General features: G+C 54.2%; 1 protein-coding gene across 4 annotated transcripts in view; it reads left to right on the top strand.

Moving 5' to 3' along the window:
- The window catches only part of BCAP31 (B cell receptor associated protein 31), a 29291-nt gene extending 10972 nt beyond the window's left edge, over nucleotides 1-18319 (top strand). For all 4 annotated transcript variants that reach the window (XM_023633930.2, XM_005614625.4, XM_070257620.1 and 1 more), the window contains exons 5-8: nucleotides 14667-14802; nucleotides 15747-15870; nucleotides 16649-16749; nucleotides 17902-18319. In XM_023633930.2, the coding sequence (XP_023489698.1) occupies nucleotides 14667-14802; nucleotides 15747-15870; nucleotides 16649-16749; nucleotides 17902-17940 (400 nt within the window). In that variant the 3' untranslated portion in view covers nucleotides 17941-18319. The remainder of the gene's footprint in view (nucleotides 1-14666; nucleotides 14803-15746; nucleotides 15871-16648; nucleotides 16750-17901) is intronic.
- Nucleotides 18320-19155: the final 836 nt, after the last annotated feature.

Genomic DNA, 19155 nt, shown 5'->3' with positions numbered 1-19155 from the left:
GGTGCTGGCATCACAGTGTGGTTAGGTGGGGTCCTAACTCCCTTGAGTGGCTATTGCCTGGATCAGCTCCATCCAAATAGAGCCCTCAGGTGTTCATGCTGCACCCCCAGCCTGCTCAGTGTTTCTCTGCTGAGTGCGGTTGTCATGGTGAGCAGATGCACGGAGAAATGGAAGCTAGGAGGAATTGAACAGCAGGTAGGCTAGTTACTGCTCAGAATCCACAGCTGTCTAGATGGCTTCCCTGGCAGGGCCGACTCCAATGAGACTTGAGTGTTTAATGCAGATACATTTGTAAATGTGCGTGTAGGTTCATAAAGGGCAATGGAGACAGGGCCCAGCAGGAACTCGGAAAGACTTGGGGTTGTGGCTTATTGTAGCTCAGTAGGAGTTAGTGGCACAGCCACTGCAAAAGCTGATGAGCCATTAGCACCCGTCATTGAAGGCTGGGACCGCCAGAGGGAGGCACCAGCCCTGCCAGGTTGGACGTGAACCAGTGCTCCCCGGAGGGTTGCATTTGGGGCTCCACCTCTTGAGAGATGCTCGCAAACTGCAGGTTGTGAATTCGGAAGCAGTCACAGTGGTGGCAGATAGAGTGGTGCTTATTCCTCACCTACTGTGGCTTTGAAGTCTTACTCTCCTGATTGTTCTGCTTTTGTAACCTCTTCCAGAAGGACACCTCCAGGGCAGGTGTTGTCTAACCAGGCCTGGTGACAGTGGGTAGCCAGGTGTACCAGACGAGTGAGTCTGTGCTTGGCTCAGTTCTCCCTCTCCAGCACCGTGAAGCCAGGTGTTTCAGTTTAATTCCTGCAGTTGACTTTTTAAAATTGACATTTAGTACATGTTGGAGTCCAGTTTTATGAGTGTTTTGACAAATGCAGAGTCAGGTAACACCACCACAATCAGGGTTCAGAACAGTTAGCAGTTTCCTTTCTAACCTGAAGGAGTGGCTTCAGAGAAAAGCAGTTCTCATTTATGCTCTATGCTATTCCCAAAGGGACACACGGAGGTGGGGAGAAGGGAATGAGATTTTGGCTCACTGTTCCAGTCTGCTCTTGTGATCCCACTCTGTTCTCTATTATAGTAGCTGCCTCCCCTACTTTGCTGTGACCTCTCCATTTGACAAGCACGTAAGGATTTCTTGAATTCCCTTTTTTTGCCTGCCTCCTTCTCCCTAATGCCCCCCAGTACACAATTGTATATTCCAGCTGTAGGTCCTCTAGTTGTGGCATGTGGGACGCCGCCTCAGCATGGCCTGATGAGCAGTACTAGGTCCACGTCCAGGATCCAAACGGGCAAAACCCCGGGCTGCCGAAGCCGAGTGTGTGAACTTAACCACTCGGCTGTGGGGCTGGCCCCCAAATTCCCTTTTAAATGTGTCAGACGTAGTAACTTCTTGGGCCTGCTTGTTCCCACAGCTGCACATCTCTTTTTTTTTTTAATTGAGTTATTGATAGGTTACAATCTTGTGAAATTTTAATTGTACATTAATGTTTGTCAGTCATGTTGTAGGTGCACCACTTCACCCTTTGTGCCCACCCTCCACCCCACCTTTCCCCTGGTATCCACTAAACTGTTTTTGGTCCATAGTTTTAAATTCCTCATATGAGTGGAGTCATACACAGATTATCTTTCTCTCGCTGGCTTATTTCACTTAACATAATTCTCTCAAGGTTCATCCATGTTATTGCAAATGGAATGATTTTGTTCTGTTTTCCACAGCTGCACATCTCTTACCTCTCCATCTTAGCTAAAGATTCCTTGCTGTGTCTGCCATACCATCCCAAGTCCCCATTTAGTTGCCAATCAAAAAAGGACATGAGGTTGATCTTGTGTAACTTCTTAAAAAAGGAAACAGTGACCCCAAGGATCAGTGTAAATTCGTCAGTTGCCCACAAATGATGTGTTTAATTGTTTCCAGAGTTTTCCAGGACTATATATGCCTCCCTAGTCTAGGGGTCAGATCTTATATGGCAGCTGTGGCCCTATAGGAACTTCTTTCTTTGCATGGCATTAGCCATAGAAATGTTCTTGTCTAAACTTGATATCCACACAACCCATATGCGGCTTGCAAGAAACACTATAAAAAAAACTGTTGTCTTTGTTATTGTGATTGCCAAAGTTCTACCTGCTTATTAAAATAAACAAAGCCACCTGAAGTTCAGATAGTACAAACATGTCAAGTGAGAGAGTGAGGACCCTGTAGTTCCATCCCCAGAGATAGCTACAGGCAGTAATTGAGATGTTTCTGAACTTTTAAAAGTAATGTTTTACTCAATGTATAACTTTTCTCTTACAAGTACCATGGGGGTTTTTTTGCTCTGCTTTGACTTGCCTTTTTCACTCAACAGTGTATCTTGGCGATTTTTCCAAATAACTCATGCAGACCTCTCTCATTCTTAATGGTTGTGTAGTGTTGTGTCATGTGAGGGGACCATTGTGTGTTTAACCAATTCCCTGCTGACAGATGTGGGAGCTGGTTCGAAATTTTTACTATTCGAAAACCGCTTTTGCATATCGGTGGGTTCTACTCTGTCCTCCCACACATTATGTTCCTTTTTTCCTTTTTCTCTTTGTAATCTTTGGAAATAGATTGGTGGTGTCCTCGTCCCCTGGCACCTCACTGCTCTAAGTCTGGTCTGTGGTCCTGGGCAGGACCCGGGGCTCACCCCTGGCCTGCTAGTGAGGGCCTGCATTTCCATGAGCTCCTGGCTGACCCCATGCACGTAAGTGCTGGATGGCGCTGATCTGGCACATCTCCCCATGTGTACTACCCCCGAGGTCATTGGTGGATAGCAGTTCTGGCTGTGTTGTGGGGTTTCACAACTTGGGATAGAGTTCATCTAGGTCTGGATATGGTCAAATGCATTTGAAACACTTGAAGTACCCTCTCGTGCTCTCAGGTACCTGGTTATTTCTTTCGGAAACCATGCTATGCTTACCCTGTCGTTTTTGAAGTGCTTTCTCTTTGAGGAATGTATTCTCTCATCATGTCAGCACACACGCACTGTCTGCCCTACATGGTGGACTAACTCCTTTTTTTGTTCTGCATGTCCTTGCTTATGTGCCCCTCTGAACTTTTATGCATGTTCTTTTACAAATGAACCAATGACTCTTGTTAGCTGCATGCAAGCCTGTGGGAAAGAGATGTTTCTCTGTTTTGCTTTGCTGAGTCAAGTTTGGTTGCATTATGAGATTGTTTTGTGGGGTCCCACTCATGGTCTTAGCAAACATTCGAGCATTACTCTACAGGAGACGGTGCTGGGGTGTTGGCACAGAAAGAGGAATAAGAGAGTGGTTGAAGGGAGAGCAGCACCAGAGTAGCCCTCACCACACCGTGTTGGAGTTACGGCAGAGTAGTGCTCGGAATGTCATGGGGCACAGATAAGCGCACCCCTCCACACGGTCTTGGTGTCTCCACGTAGGAGTGCGGCAGCGTGGAAAGGGAGGAAGAGGAGTCAGAAGCTTGTTTGCGTTGGTTTGAGCTGTTAGTACTAGATCGTTGGTTTTCAGCCCACCTCTGACTGCAGGCTGGGGAGTGGGCTGCTGTGTTCCCTGAGTAGTTTTTAGCTGGCTTTTGGTAGGAAGGCGCCTGCGCCATCTGTTAGCTAAAATCTACCTCCTGTATGTCTTCCTTATTAGTCTTAGTTTTATGACTCTGACAACCTTAATTTCTTAGTCCCCTTTGTATGTCTGAAGAATATTAAGTCATCTGGTAGCACATAGCCATTGGAGGAAGATGACGCTTTAAATAAACAAATAAGAAGATAAGTTGTCTGGGGCCAGCCCCGTGGCCGAGTGGTTAAGTTCGTGTGCTTCCGCTTCGATGGCCTGGGGTTTCGCTGGTTTGCATCCTGGGTGCGCACCTAGTACTGCTCATCAAGCCATGCTGAGATGGCATCCCACGTGGCAGAACTAGAAGGACCTACAACTAGAATATACAACTATATACTGGGGGGCTTTGGGGGAAAAAAAAAAGGAAGATTGGCAACAGATGTTAGCTCAGGGACAATCTTTAAAAAAAAAACTAATTAGAAGAAGGAAAAAAATCCACATGCTGCTTAAAAACGGGCTAGCTGTTGTTGCCATGTGGGAACTTGCATTTTCCACTGAGTGTATTGTGGACATCACTCTAGGACAACTGGTCTGGCTCTCCAGCATTCTTACGTGTCTCACCAATTCCCTGCTGGTGAACATTGAGCTCATCTCCTCCGTTTTTCTGATATCATAAACAGTGGAAAACCCCTCTTGGTTGTCATTTTGCGTGCATCTCAGCTAGGGTGGGTTCTTTAGGGCTCCTGATCCCATTCCAAGAGTCTGTGCCCCTCTTACCATCTGTGTCTCTCTCGTCCATGTTTGCGCTCGTCTCACTGGCAGGCACTGGCTCAGTCCCTGAACCCCAGTAGGTACCAGCTAAGTCTGGGGAAGGGCAGGCCGAGCAGGGTGGATGGGTCAGGAGTACCAGGAGACAGGGTAGAAGGTTTTGAATGCTGGTCCCAGAGTTTGTACTCAATCTCTCTGTGGTAGAGGGCTGAATTTTTTCCAATGGTGCTGCACCAAGGTCAGAGTTATATGCTCATATTAGGCAACAATGTTTGGGATAGAATGGAGCAGGAGAGCTCAGAAGCAGGGAGACCAAGTCTGAGGTCGCCAGCGTGAGAGATGCTGGCAGCTTGAACCAGGGCACGGTAGCTGGTGGGGCAAGAGGGGCAGGTTTGAAAGCTGCTGATGGGAGAAGGGGTAGGAGGTGATGGAGCTGTCGAGCCTCTGAGGTGAGCCTCTGAGGCTGAGGTGGTGGCGGCTCTGCTTTGGGCACCTGCAGACGGGCACCTGTGGCAGGCCCCAGAGGACTGCCTGCATGCACGCACACATGCGTGCACGTGTGGGAGGGAAGGTAGCTGGTGAGGTCCACTGGAAGAAACGAGGAAGCTAGGAGGAGAGGTGGAGGAGAAGGGGGGCTGGTCAGCAGGATGATGCACTGTGAGCTGATGTGCTGTTTCACGAGGGGTGGGGAGATGGGTGAAAGGATGGTGCTGGCGGGGCAGCCACTCCCTGGAAGTGAGGTAGAGGGGAGTGGAAGCAGATGCAGGGAGAGGCAAGACTGGGGAGAGGCAGCAGGTTAGTAGATGAAGGAGCCACGGAGGGAGAGAGCAACAGTCGGAAGTGAGACTGGGGGTGACCCTGGTTCCTAGCAGGGCCGGGGTCAGGAGCACGTTGGGGGAGCCTCCAGCAGTCCTTATAATTGAAAAAGGAAGCCTCACACCCTTAAACGAGCCTGTCCCTCCCTGTCTGCTGTGGGGGGCTGGGGGAACACAGGGCCGCGCCTTTTGTGCTGCCTCCGCTTGCCTGGTTGTGCTGATTGGGGCAGCTTGCTGCCTTCCCTGGTCCTCACGCTCCTTTCTCTGTGGGCAACCCAGAAGCCTGGGGAGCTCTGTCCTTTTTTCTTGTCTCATGTGACTTCCTGCTCCTGTTTTTTTTAAAAATCGTGGTAAAATACACGTAACATCAATTTGACTATCTCAACCTTTTTTTTTTTTTTTTTGAGGAAGATTAGCCCTGAGCTAACTCCTGCCGATCCTCCTCTTTTTGCTGAGGAAGACTGGCCCTGAGCTAACATCCATGCCCATCTTCCTCTGCTTTATACATGGGATGCCTACCACAGCACAGCTTTTGCCAAGTGGTGCCATGTTTGCACCCGGGATCGGAACTGGCGAACCCTGGGCTGCAGAGAAGTGGAACATGTGAACTCAACCACTGCGCCACCGAGCCAGCCCCTCAACCATTTTTGAGTGTAGAAATCAGTGGTGTACATTGTTGTACAACCAACCTCCAGAGCTCTTTTCATCTTGCAAAACTGAAACTGTGTCCCCATTCCACAGCCTAGGGATCTCACCTCCTGAGCCTCTCTTCCTCCTTATTCTGGAAACCACTGCCATGACCCAACTAGGCTTCCTGCCAACAGCCTTGCTTCCTCAGCCTGTCCACCCTGCCCAATCCAAGTGACTTTTCTGACATCCCATTACCCCTGTTCCAATGCCTTCAGAGTACCTTTGGCATAAAGGCTTGACACCCGGATCCCTCAGGACGTGACTCCTTCCTACAGTCCTCTGCAGTCTCGAGGAGGCTAGGGGTGGCCCTGGTTCCTAGTGGCTAATTCTGTGGCCTCAGCCTGGAAACCCCCTACTGTTGCCTGCTAGCCCAGCCAGCGCCTCCTCTTCATGCTTCCTCAAGGCTTCCCTCGCAGTCTGCTCTGTGAGACCTGCGCCATGCTGCTAGCTGGCCTAGAGGGCTGGCTTTTGAGGGCCCCTGGCAGCCTGTGAGGTGTGGCCCAGGAACCTGGGCTCATCCTCTTTAGCCTGGCCGCCTTTGTGCCAAGGGCTGGGCACACACAAGGGCTGCCTACTACCTTGGGGACTAAATGGGGTGTCCCAGGCAGATGGGGACAGCTTTAGGCCCGTGTCCGGGTTGAACACGTCAGACTGTTGTGCCAGGTGTTTTAGGATGGCAGCCCAACTCTTCAGGTCTCCTGAGCTCTGGCAGTGGGAACCCCAGGGGGCTCGTGAAGACATACTTGTCTAGGCCTCCAGAGGATGTGGATGCTGCTGGTCCCAGCACCACGCTGGGGACCTCTGGTCTGTGACAAGGGTACAGGCAGTTGCAGGCTCTGTCTCATATATCATTGCTCATCTGTTTCCTTGGTGCCTACTTCCTGGCTTTAGGGCTGCAGCTGGCCAGCGTCCCTCTGGAGTTGCCAGGAGTGCAGCTGCACGGCGGCTCCTGCTGGGCTGAGTTTCCAGTGTTCAGAGGGCCATGCCGTGTTTTCCATGCCTTTGCTAAAACATCAGTCAAAGTCAGGACCAAAGTAGTGGTCATCATCCGACTAGGAAGGTCCATCCTCGTGCGTGAGGCCCCCTAATTTGTAATGATCTGAACTTGATCCACAGGGATCTCTTGTTTCCTGCCTACTCCTCTGGGGCTGGATGGTGTGCCTGTAGTCAGCCCAGACGGAGCTGCCCATGCTTTGCCGCTAAGTTCTTCTGCTTAATGGCCAGTGACCGGGGGGGGCTGGGTTGTCTGCTGTAAGACGATGGAGTCCTTTTAAACCCATAGGGCAAAATCCATCCAGACCCTCTGGGGCGAATGAGGCGGAACCTGGCAACAAGCATATATTTGGTGCCCATGCGACTACTGGGGCTTGTGCTGATGGTGAGAGGAGCTGGAGCCACTGGGTGAGCTGAGGCCACGTGGGCTAGGGTTAACATCCAGCCTGGGCTCTGCTGCATGCCTTGGCCAGGGTGCACTTTCTTCGCCTTGCCTTGGGGCTCTGATGGCCCATGTAGCCCTGAGAAGCAGGCTGGTGTGATGAGAATGGGCTTTGGAATTGGGCCTGGATTTGGATCCTGGTCTGTTACTTGCTACCTGTGTGACCTCGAGTAAGTCATGTACCCTCTCTGAGCCTTTTCCTTCACCTGTAGAGCAGGGATGAGGATAGCTCTCTCATGCGCTTGGTGTGAGGATCGAGGTGGCTTGGTCATGTTCTCAGGCTGGTGCCTGGCACAAAGGGAGTGTTGAATAAGTGGTAGCTCTTACTGGTATCAGTTCGAGTAGCAATAGAGTTTGGTGGGATTTTCCCACTCGAGTGGTAGGCTGTGCCCACACTGGGTAGGGATTTGGAGAGACGGCCTGGTCTTGGCCTTCAGGGCTCTTCTGCTCTGGGCTGGGCTGGGGGCAGCAGAGTAGAGCTAGACAGGACAGGTGTAGCAGCAAGAGCAGAGGCCGGGGAGGGCGGCCCTGGGCACAGGGTGGCTAGTGCTGGGGGTCTTCCTGGGGCAGGCTGCTTACTCTGTCGACAGAGAAGACGCAGACATGTGGAGACAGAGTAGAAGAACGTGCCCCAGCTTCAACAGTGAGCATCTCCCGGTCAGTCTTGTTTTATCTACCCTGCACGATCCCCTGGCTTGGGCTTTGAAGCAAATCCCGGATACCATGTTTACAGGCAAAAACTATTTTGGTTTATCTGTTTGTAAAGAGAGGGACTTTTAAAAAAAATCATAAGCACGCTCCCATCTTCCCTGCAAGAAGTTCACAGTAACTCCCAGCAACGTGGCCCTGGCTCCCTTGCTGGGGTTTATTTCTGTGTTTGTGTTTTTATTGTTCGTTCATTTAAGTCGGCATCTAGATAAGGTAACTAAGGGATAACTAAGGGTTTAAAATCTTAATGCTCAGGCCTATGCAAAGACAGGGTAATTTAGGTGGAGGACGACTGCCTTCAGTTCCCCTTCGTCCGTGCCACCATCCCTTGGCTGCCATCGTTTTCTAAGGGTCCAAATGTGATAGTGCTTCAGATCTAGGTCCTGGGCAAGAGCCTTTTTGCTAAGTCCGTTGATTTCTAGTTCTCCCCAAGCCAAACTTGTCCCCGCTATAGTGGTGTGCCAGTGTCCTGTGGGTGCTGGGCCTAGGAAGGGGCTCTGATAGGGGGACTGCAGTGAAGTGAGGGGAGTTCCCTATGAAGAGGCCAAGAAGGACCATCTGACATACATCAGAATGAGCATCAGCTTCTTTTAAAATACACACAGTCTGCTCAGCTGCTTAACTGGGGCAGAAGAATTCTCTTCCTCACACTCTAAAAACAAACGGTGAGTGATTTCCTTGGGGGCAGCATGCCAAGCAAGCAGAGGTTCCTTCTTCCTGATTCCAAGGTCACTGGAAGCCTGACGTTCCGGGAGGACCCCTTTCTCTGAGGGCCTCAGGGCTCCTGCCTCTGAGGCCTAAAAGCGGAGGGTGGGGGAGTGGAGAGCAGGGTTGTAGACGGACCACTGGGCTCCTCCAACCTGGCATTGCCTGACCAACTATCCACTGGGTAGAAATATTCTCGCTGTGAAGGAGTGTGACTATTGTGACTGAGGAGCTGGATTTTCCCTTTAGTGTAATTTTAATTCATTTAAACTGAAGAGGCCATGTGTAGCTGGTGGCCTCCATATTGGACAGCGTAGCTAAAGCCACCTTTTGTCCTTTGCTTCGGTTCCCTGCCCCAAGCCCAGGCGAGTTTCCTGGGCTCTGAGCATGGTATGTCGCCTGCTAGAGGCACTACCCTGTCTCCTTTAGACTCTAGTACGGTGCTACGTCCCCGGGTGACATCTCCCTCCCTCCCCTCCCTCAAAGGTTGCTTCTCCAGGAGCCAGCGTGTTTTAGTTTGAGTCAGCTAGTCTGGGATATCTTTCCAAAGTTGTCTGACCTTGTTCAGTTGCTCTCTGCTCCCTGTTTACACAGAATCCCTTAGATAGCTGGATTCAGGAGGGCAACGTGACAAAAACCCCAGAAACAACTCGCTCCTGTTCACTGGTTCTCTTCAACTTGAGAGGGTAGACGACGGGTGGATGGCCAACTTCGCTGTCCTCCGGGTGGGCAGGCACCTTCCAGGTCGGCAGCTGGAGTTCCCCCAGGCTGTGGGCCTTCCCCCCCATTTTCTCCAGCCTTTGTGTACTGGAGGGCGTGTGGTAAGATGTGCTTGAGGCAGCCCTTCAGGAAGATTTTCCCTGCATCTTTTGAATCAACTTTCCTTTCTCCTGTTTTGCTGCTTCCATATTTTCATGACTCTAGGCTCTTTAGGGTGAGAGTTTCTTGGGGCGGCTTCCACCCTGTTATTACTGTTCTCCTTTGCCTGAAGCCTTTCCTGGGGCATCACCAGGCTTTTGGTTCCTTGGTAGGGTGGCCGCCTCCTGTGTTTTTCCTGGACAGTGGGGTGGGTTTGCCCAGAATCCACCGCCTGCCCTGCGGAGCACTGCCAGAGACAGAGCTGTAGTTGGCCTGGAGAGTCAACAGGTGGTGCTGTGACACCAGCTTCCCACTTGCACAGGGGCAGTGGAGTGAAGGGGAATTGCCTGCCTGTCCTGCAGTAGGGTCCTGAGGGCTGAGTGACCTAACTCACCTGACGACGTGGCACTCACCATCTGGCTGGCACATGCTAAGTGGGCAGGATTGACAATGGGAGGGGAGAGTCGGGGTGGGCACAACTGCAGACTATTCCAGTTGGGACACGGGAGGACTCTCCCCCTTGCTCCTCCCCCAATTCCTGTTAAGCCCACAGGAGGGAGACTGGATTAGTGCAAAAGCTCATATGAACATCTCCCCCACTTGATATGATTGGCCCTGTTTCTCTAGTGTCCATACAGAGACTCTGTTTCTCCTGCTTTCCCTTGTTTGCTCAACCTTTTATGAAAACAACGAGAACTCCGCTCAGCATCCAAAAATATCTTACCGAGAAAGCTGAGTTGATTTCAGGTATTTGGGGATGACATTTGTCTGCCAAGGACACATCTGGATTCTCTTAAGGTTTGTGCACTGACTTTTTCCTCTGTCAGTGCATTTAACCCAGACTCTGGGCCCCTCTGTTAACCCTGCACCTTTGGGAAATCCCTTTGGCTTATGGTTTCTCACCTGTTGTGTGGTTAGCCGGATGACTGGACTTGGGCGGTAGAGCAGAGAGCAGTGGAGGATAACCTCAGGGGAGGGCAGAGCAGGACGTCAGCGTTTTCTGCAGGCTAACATCTCCTGGGCTGCAGAGACTTGGAGATTCTGAAGCTTAGCATCCTCCACTGTATACCCTGCTGTGTCCTGGGCCTGGGGCCCGGTGGACTCTTGGTGTGCTGAGGGAACACACAGAAGGCGCATTGATGTGCCTGGGAGGGCTAGTGGGTGGAGAGTCGTAGGGGGAACCTCACAGCTGAATCTTTTTTTTTTTTTTTAAGATTGTCACCTGAGCTAATATCTGTTGCCAGTCTTTTTTTTTTTCTCTTCTTCTCTCCAAAGCCCCCCAGTATATAGTTGTACATTCTAGCTGTGAGTGCCTCTGGCTGTGCTGTGTAGGATGCCACCTCGGCATGGCCTGACGAGCGGTGCCGTGGCCGCGCCCGGGATCCAAACTGGCGAAATTCTGGGTCGGTTGCCAAAGCGGAGCGCTTGAATTTAACCACTCGGCCGTGGGGCCAGCCCCTCAAAGCTGAATCGTGATGGGCGAGTTGAGGGCAGGCACAAGAGCATGGGCCCTAGTGTGTCGGGGCAGTAAGATGTTCTAGAAGGCAGGCTCCTGGTCAGCAGTGCTAGTTGCACTGCTCTTGGCTTACCCTGGGGCCCTGTGTGAGTACCCTGCAGACTCGGGCCAGGGCACTGGCTCCGTCCCTAGCTTTGGTGATGAGTGTTTTCCTGCGTGTCTTCTCCGCCACCACTGTAGTCACAAGCCAGGGTTGCTCATCAACACAGGTCTGACATGGCGCCTTCCCAATACTGCTTCCTGTCACCCTAGTTGCTTGACTGACTGGCAGGTTCCATGTCTGCCCGTGTCCCCGTCAGCGCGGCTGGGCCAAGGGAAGGCTGAGTCGGGGGAGAACCAGGGCACCAGACCTGCGTTCTGCCCTGGCCTGAGGTGCAGCCTCACACACACGGGGAGGGGTGGTCATCTTCAAGGCCCCTTTTCAGCATGCCAGGTATAGGGGATCAAGAGCTCCAAAGGACAGTCCCTGGCCCGAAGGCATCCCTAACTCGGCAGCCAGACAAGGAAGAGATGATGCAGAGAGAGAAGGAGAACAGAGTGAGAATGATGCGGCAGATGGGGTCGGCACTCAGAAGGGGGACTGGGGATGGCCAGGAGAGGCTTTTTGGGGGAAGGTGGTGATTGAGCTGGGTCTTGAGTCATCAACAAGAGTTCTCAGAGCAGGGGAGAAGCCATTGCAGACCTGATGGGCTGATGTGCAGTGGCACGGACATGAGGCAAGTGAGAACCCGGCGTGTTCCAAGAAGTGCCGGTGGTTTGGTGTTACTAGAGCAGAGGGCCATGTGGGTGGTGAGGAGAGAAGAGCCAGCTCTCAGAGGGCCATGTGCCAGCCAAAGGCCAAAGGCGGTGGGCAGGCGTCAGAGGGTTTGAAGCAGAGGGGTGACATGATCAGATTATCTTGGAGAAAGATCTACTCTGGCTTTCCTTGGGGCATGGATTGTAGAGCTGTATGGTTGCGGGTCAGAAGGAGGCCAGTTCAGAGCTGTTAAAATCCTCCCCAGAAAGAAGCTTTGAGGGCCATCCCTGTTGGTGCTGGGGCTGACTGGGAGGTGGTCTGTCTGGAGGTGACAAGGACAGGACTGGACAATGACTTGGGCCGGTAGGGAGGAGGTGGGGGCCCAAGGTGGTTGAGAGCTGGGGTAGATCAGTGACACTTTGCACACAGCGAGGGGGACGGTGCAGGGGCGGTCTGGCCTTCTTCGACAGGCTGAGTTGGGCGGGTCTCGAGGTAGACAGTTGGAGGTAAGGGCTGGGCTGAGATAAACCCTGTGGGGGATGAGATTGGTGGGTGGTAAGGGTTGCTTGAGTCAAGGGCAGGGGAGAGTTCCATGAGGGTGACTTGTTGGCTGCACCAAGTGCCGCAGAAAGAGTGCCCTGAGGACCCCAGGGCCCTCCTTGGATTGAGTGGTTAGGGCTCTGGTGGTCCTGCTGGTGGCTTGGCCAGGCCAGGGCCTAGGCTGACCTCGGTTGAGGAATGGAGGAGGAGGGGAGAGTGGTTGAGGGGTGAGGTTCCTGGAGGGAAGAATTACCCAGAATTGTCCTGGGCCGGTTTGGAGGAACAGGTTTAACAGGAAGGGAAAGGACGTGGATGGCATGAAAGACGAGGGGCCTGGGGGGCTCCTGCCCTGCACTGAAGGGGAGACCCTAACTAAGGGCTGCAAGTTAAGACGAGGGCCCCCTGGACAGCTCTTGTGTGGGACTCCATGTGTTGGCAACCCTGGTTCTCCATAGCTGAGGACGGGCTGGGAGGGCACCAAGGGGAGCTGGGCCCCTGCTGCACTGCCACTGTCATTCATTGCTGCCACCACCCCCCTGGGCCCAGCCTTGCTGGGTAACTGGGGCCACAGCCGTGGTCACTTACAGTGCTACTAGAATCCGCTCCTGTCAGCCGCTTGCCCAGCCTTGTTGCGGGGGAGTGTCATCCTTGGGCTTGCCTGCCCCATCTTTGCCTGCTGGGTCCGCCAGGTGGCACACGTGCACTCCCCCCATCCGGGCTCCAGCTGGGAGGAGCGGCCTGCTCCACATTGCCGGGATCTGTTCAGAGTTGCCCAAGCACTCTGTGCTGGGAGGCTGGGGTTTAGTCAGACTTGCCTTTCTTTCTGGGCCCCTCCAAGTGACTTCCACCCTGCCCATGTGGTTCAGGCGTGTTGCTTCTCTCTGGCTTCTGGGGTGCTTGGGAGCTCCCTCCACCTTCAGGGCTCCAGCCCAGTGGGGGGCAGGTTGGTGGGCAGTTGGGGGCTGAGACAGGGAAACCTGAGCCCTGGGCCACGAGGTCCCAGCCGCTAATTTTAGAGAGCACATGTCACTGGAAACTCTCCCCTCCTGCCAGGAACCAGCGGCCTGGCTCTTCCCATGCTGTAAGCGGTGCCTGGAGCCTCTCCCTGCACCAGGAAGTGTAGTGGGTGTCTCTCGGCCCTTGCAAGCCTGCTCCCCTCTATGTACTCATTCCTGCCAGGGGTTCTGCCAGGGCCCAGGCCTAGGAGAGAACTGGCCTTGTTTGCTTTCCCCATCCCCTTGGGCTGTCTGAGCAGCAGGTGTCCATGAAAGCCCTGTGAAGGCTGCTGGGGGTCTCAGAGAGTGTGGCCTGAGAGCAGGCAAGTGCGGCAGCTTCGTCTCCTCCAAGCAAGCACTTTGTTGTAGAAAGACCCTGGACAAAGAGTCTTTCCCTCTTTCTCAGGGCCTCTGCACAGACAGGACCATGCCTTCCTCTGAGCTGTGTCTGGCCTGGGCCCCGTCCCAGGTGTGTGGGGAAAGTGTCGCGTCCCCCCACATCCCCTGCCTCTGCCCAATTTTGACCGTTTGAGCTGTGCCTTTCTCGAGGGATGGAGTCCTTCCCTCCTCTCTCTTCCTGCCAGGTAACATCTCAGGGCAAGGGTGGCTTTTGGGAAATGGAGTAGTGTGTGCCCCCAGCTGCCACCTGTTTGCTCCTCATGGCTTGGCTGGACCTGGACCTGAGGTGTGCACCTGGGTCCTGATTCTTCGTTTTCTGTCCACTTAGCCTCAGAAGACCTGAATGCAGTGATGTTATCTAACAGATGTGTTCTGGCAGCTGCCTGTAGACAGCGTTTGAGAAGAGAGTGGGGAGAGAAGAGTCATTTTCATCTCTCTCAGTTGGCTTGGGAGTGGTTCCCTGGAAATTTAGAATATGTAATGGTTCCCAGCTCAGGTCTCAAGATTGGACAGCCAGGAGTGGGGATTCCACCCAAATCTGTTTCTAGCTCTTGACCTCGACTAGTTGCTTCAGCCTGTTGAGCCTCAGTTTCTCCTCTGTGAAATGGAGGCAGCATTAGTGCCTACCTTACAAGGTGGCCTTGGCCGAGGATTCAGCTGGCCCGTTGGAAGCACCCCCAGGTGCTAGCTGCTCTTGTTTACCAAGGTGAACCTGGCCTGGCAGCGAAGAAAATGGCGCTGTGGCTTCTCTGGCACATCCAGACCCTGACCTGGAAAGTGCTGGGTTCCAGGCCCGGGCCGGCAGTGTCTCGCCTGGTTGCCTGGCAGTCCAAAAGGCAGGTCTAGGCTGGAGGCAGGCATGGCAGGGAGCAACCAAGAGAAGTTCGTGCCAGTCATTTTCCCCTCTTTCTTTTGCTCACATCTCCCTTCTTTTTATAAATAATCACAGTCTGCTCAGACGCCTGGTGACTCTCATCTCCCAGCAGGCCACACTGCTGGCCTCCAATGAAGCCTTTAAAAAGCAAGCAGAGAGCGCTAGTGAGGCAGCCAAGAAGTACATGGAAGAAAATGACCAACTGAAGAAGGTGAGTTCTGTCTACCTGACCCTGCCACATGACATTCTTTATGGGCCACAGTGGCCACTGTTAGCCTATCAAGCTGGAAATTGTGTGACATACTGTTGTCAAAAGCTGAAGAGTTGGGTGGAGGGGCCAAGGGGCAGTTCTCAGTGGTGGCTGGTGCAGCGGGTTCTAGGGGACTCGGCAGGGAATGGGGCACCCTTGTTGCTTTCATGCCTCCAACTGCTGTGTCCAGGATAAACTTTCTCCTGATAAAACTGACTCCCTAGCGAGCCAAGCCCTGTGCTATTAAACACAGGCAAGTTAGCACAGAAGAACACAAGATAAGGCCCTGGTTTCCTGAGGATTGCCATCAGCTGGGGACGAGGTAGGGACAGGGGGCGGCCAGTCCTAGAAGGCTTGTCAGAGGAAGTGAGGTGTGAGCCAAACTAGGAAGGAGATGGATGGACTTGGATTCATAGGTAGGACAGAGTTGGATGGGCGTGGGAGAGTTTGGGGCTTCTTGGCTGGAGTTAGCTGTGGAGCCTGGGGAGAGGCAGGAGGGGCATTTGTCATTTGGGGGTGACTGGCAGAAATCTCCAGATGACGGCAAATTGAGTCATTGGATGGACTATTAAATTCTGAGGAGCTGCTGAGAAAGGAGGCAGGGCTGGGGGCCAGGGAAGGCAGGGCGTGTGGCCTGTGAGCTGTAGCAGGTGGCCCTGCTGGCCCTAGCCTTTCCCTGGTGGCTGGGAACAAGCAGTGGCCCAGTTCTGCACTGACATTTCTAAAGGGGCAAGTACCCAGGGCAGCTTGAGGAATCACAGCTCAGTAGGGAGGATAGAGCTGGAGTCCCTCCCTCCCTCCCTCCCTTCCTCCCTCCCTTCCTTCCTTCCTTCCTTCCCTACTTCCCTACTTCTTGCTTCCCTCTCTCCCACTTAAGTAACTCGGGCCCTTGGTGCTCTTCCTAGGAAACTGCTGTTGGTGGAGTCAAGTTGGATGGCAGGGATGCCGAGGTGAAAGCAGAGGAAGAGAACAGGAGCCTGAAGGCTGATCTGAAGAAGCTGAAGGACGAGCTGGCCATCAGCAAGCAAAGTGAGCATTGTCCTCGGGTGTTCTCGGCCCCCGGAAGTCCAGAGCCTCTGCCCTTCTCATGCCAAAGTATTAACAACAAACTCACACTTGAGCGCAGGAGCTGGGTGAAAACTAACAAATGGTACCCTGCTCGTCCAGCCCAAACACAGCCGGGTTCAGTCCCAGCCACTGGGGCTCAGCGATTTGGCGGTGCACGTGGGATCCCACCGAGGAGGGTCCAGGGTGCTCCAGGGGCACGTGGACTGACTCTGGAGCGTCTCACCGAGCGTCAGGCATGGGGAATGGTGCTTGGCATGGGCATCGTCATTACCAGGGGGCTTGTGGGTGGAGAAGGAGAGAACCCTGGAGGCTAAATCAGAGCTGGTTGAGACATTCCCGAGAAACCTGCTGTGAGTTCCTGTCTGTTCCCCATTGGAGGGCCTCTTCTTCTCAACTTTGAGGATGGGATTCTGGTCCCTGCCTCCTGCTCTCACTCCTGACATTCTTAGGATGTTTGTCCCGTGCCCTCAGCCTCCCTGAAGTCACCCCTGCTGAGGCCCCTGGGGTCCCTCCATGAGGGCTGGGGCATCCTCAGTATTGTCCCACTTCCCCCAGCTTTGTTGGCCAGCCCTCCCCCACTTTGGGGCAGCTGGCAGAGGAGCTTTCTTGAGAGGGGTGATCTAGACAGCTTCACTGGGGACAGATGTGGGCCTGTATCTGGTGTCTCCACCAAATAGGTTTTTTCTTCTTACTCCCCACCTTCTCATTTACCTTTCTTCATCATTTGTGTCATTCCCAGAACTAGAGAAAGCTGAAAACGAGGTTCTGGCCATGCGGAAGCAGTCGGAGGGCCTGACCAAGGAGTACGACCGCCTCTTGGAGGAGCACACAAAGCTTCAGGTCAGCACCTCTTGCCCTGCTCTGTTGGCTTGGAGGGTCCCTCTTCCCCTTGCCCCGCCCTCTCAGTCTCAGTGCAGGCCTGTCCCCAGTTGGGCTGCCTCAGCAGAGCCCAGGGGGAAGCCTCATTGTGCTGGCGAGGCTGATACCCTACTGCTGCAGGCCCTTTAAGAGGCCCTGGCGGCAGGCTGGCTGCTTTCTCTCCTGCTCTGCTTTTCTTCCTTTATCGCTCTTGAGTCTGGGTCTATAGAAGAGCCTGCCAAGCAGTGCCGATCTGGGCCCAGCAGCCAGAACCCTTTTTTGGGCAGGAGGCGTGTGGGTAGATGGCGGCCACTTACTAAGGTGGCCTCAGCAGTGGGGTCGGCCTTCTGTACTGTGGGCCTTCCCAGCCTCGTGCCCAGCATCGATGCCCTTAAGAGGAGCTCCATCCCTTACATGCACCCCTGGGTGTGGGGCCCTGGACTCCAGTCCAGTTCCACTGAGTGGGGGCCCCGTGAGAACCAGTAGAGACGTTCAGGAGAAACTCCAGGTCTGGCAGCTCACCTTCCCTCTGTAGGGGCTGCGGGGTGATGTGGGCCAAAGAGCTCGGGCCATCGCAGCCGTACACCCCCAAGCCTGGTCTGAATCCTCAGACTAGCTGCATCTCTGGGAGCTCAGGTGGCCTGGAACTTGGGTGTGAGGACCAGGTAAACAGCCCTAAGTTCTGACAGCTTGCCTCTGCACTTGGTGGCCCAAGTTTGGGTACCATAGTGGGCAGAGAGGGAAAGCCCAGCCTCCAAAGAGGAACCAGTGGCCTCAGTGTAGGGCAGGCTCACCTGCAGGACCTGTATAAGGTCTGTGGTCAGGGGACCAGGAGCTGGGACTTGAATGCCGAGGCTGCCGTGGGCATGAAGGCAGGAGTGGAGTGGGGCCCAAGGGGACGTGTTGGTGTGAGATTGGCGGCTCTAAGGAAAGTGACAGCAGAGGCTTCCAGCTGCACCCCCCGGCTGGTGTTAGGCTTGCAGCCTTCACTAGAGTGGGGTCACTCCCACCGTGGTAGGCCTTCAGATGCTTACTTGGATACCTGTCATTTGGGGGAAGGGGGCACCACACTGGGCTTCTGGGGTGGAGGGGCGCCCTGCCAACCCACTGCTTTGCGATTTCTGTCCCTTCCAGGCGGCGGTAGATGGTCCCACGGACAAGAAGGAGGAGTGAGGGTCCTCCTCCCCGCCTGTGCCGGTTGCCACCTGGCCTGCACTGGCTGCTTCCTGAGAACCCTTGGTACTTCGGTTTGCTCCCTTCCGCTTCCTGGCCCCTTGCACTGCTTGCAGTTCCACGCTCTCCCAGCATACCACAGGGGCCCTGGTTTCTGCCCGCTCAGGATGAGCTTGCTTCTCTCCTGGCCGACCAGGAGCCTTTTGGGCACCTGTCACCAGGCATGGTGGGGCTTGCTGCCCGCTGGGTTGAGCCCCTTTTTGTTTTGCGCGTTGATGTTTGGGGCTCCAAGTCCCCTTTTCTGTGGTCCTGCAAGAGGGTGGGTGGAGCAGGCAGAGTAGAGTTTCTCTTGGGGGCAATAAAGGTTGTCATGAAGTAAGTATCTGTGGTGCGTGCGTGAAACAGGCCGCGAGGAAGCCTCTTTCTCCCCCATCCCTGGAGTGACCAGGAAGGTGGCGGCAGGCAGCTCTGACAGACTCCTAGTCTTGCCCTGGAGGCCCTCAGGGTATTTTCTTTCAACTTGTTCTAATCCCTGAAGGCTCCCTCATCTCTGGCCGGGCTCAGGCTCACACTTGCCCTCTCCACCCCTCTGCCTCCTCCTCCCTAGGCCAGGCCCCACTTTATGGCCACTTGGGGTGTGTCTGTCCTGTTTGTCTCTCTGGAGCTTGGCCGCTGGGCCCTGGTGAGCTTGGAAGACTCAGTAAACCAGTGGGGCTTCCGGGTGGCAGACTTGCCTGCCTTCTCCGGGACCTGTTCATCACATTTAGGACAGATAGAATGTGGCAGAGTGCCACCAGTCACTCCCTGCCCCACCCCCTCCTGAAGGTTTGCAGGATGACCTCTGACTAATGCCAGCTCAGAGAGGAGACTCGCCCTTGGCAGTGACCTGCGACTGGCCCAGGGCAGAGCTAGGTGTTGGGGAGGGGCTCTGGATGGATCGGGTACCCCCTCTGCTGCCTGCAGCCCCACGAACATGTCAGGCGCACTGGCCTGCTTGAGGAACCCGCTCCTGCAGTGGGCTCCCCGTCGGTGACTCCCCAGGCTGGCTTCGGCAGGTAGCCGCTGTCCTCTGCTGGCCTGGAGGACTGGGTGGAGGGACCAGGTGAGCAGGCCAGAGGTGTTTTCTTTTGGAATGGGGGGGGCCCCTGAAGATGTTGGTGCTGCCCAGCCTTGTGCTGCCATCTCTAGTGTCCCTTCTTCACACTTTCCTGGGGA

Source organism: Equus caballus, chromosome X (genome assembly GCF_041296265.1).
Source record: "Equus caballus isolate H_3958 breed thoroughbred chromosome X, TB-T2T, whole genome shotgun sequence".
Classification (NCBI taxonomy): domain Eukaryota; kingdom Metazoa; phylum Chordata; class Mammalia; order Perissodactyla; family Equidae; genus Equus; species Equus caballus.
Note: the sequence above shows the minus strand (reverse complement) of the source record. Positions and strands in the feature narration are given on the sequence as shown.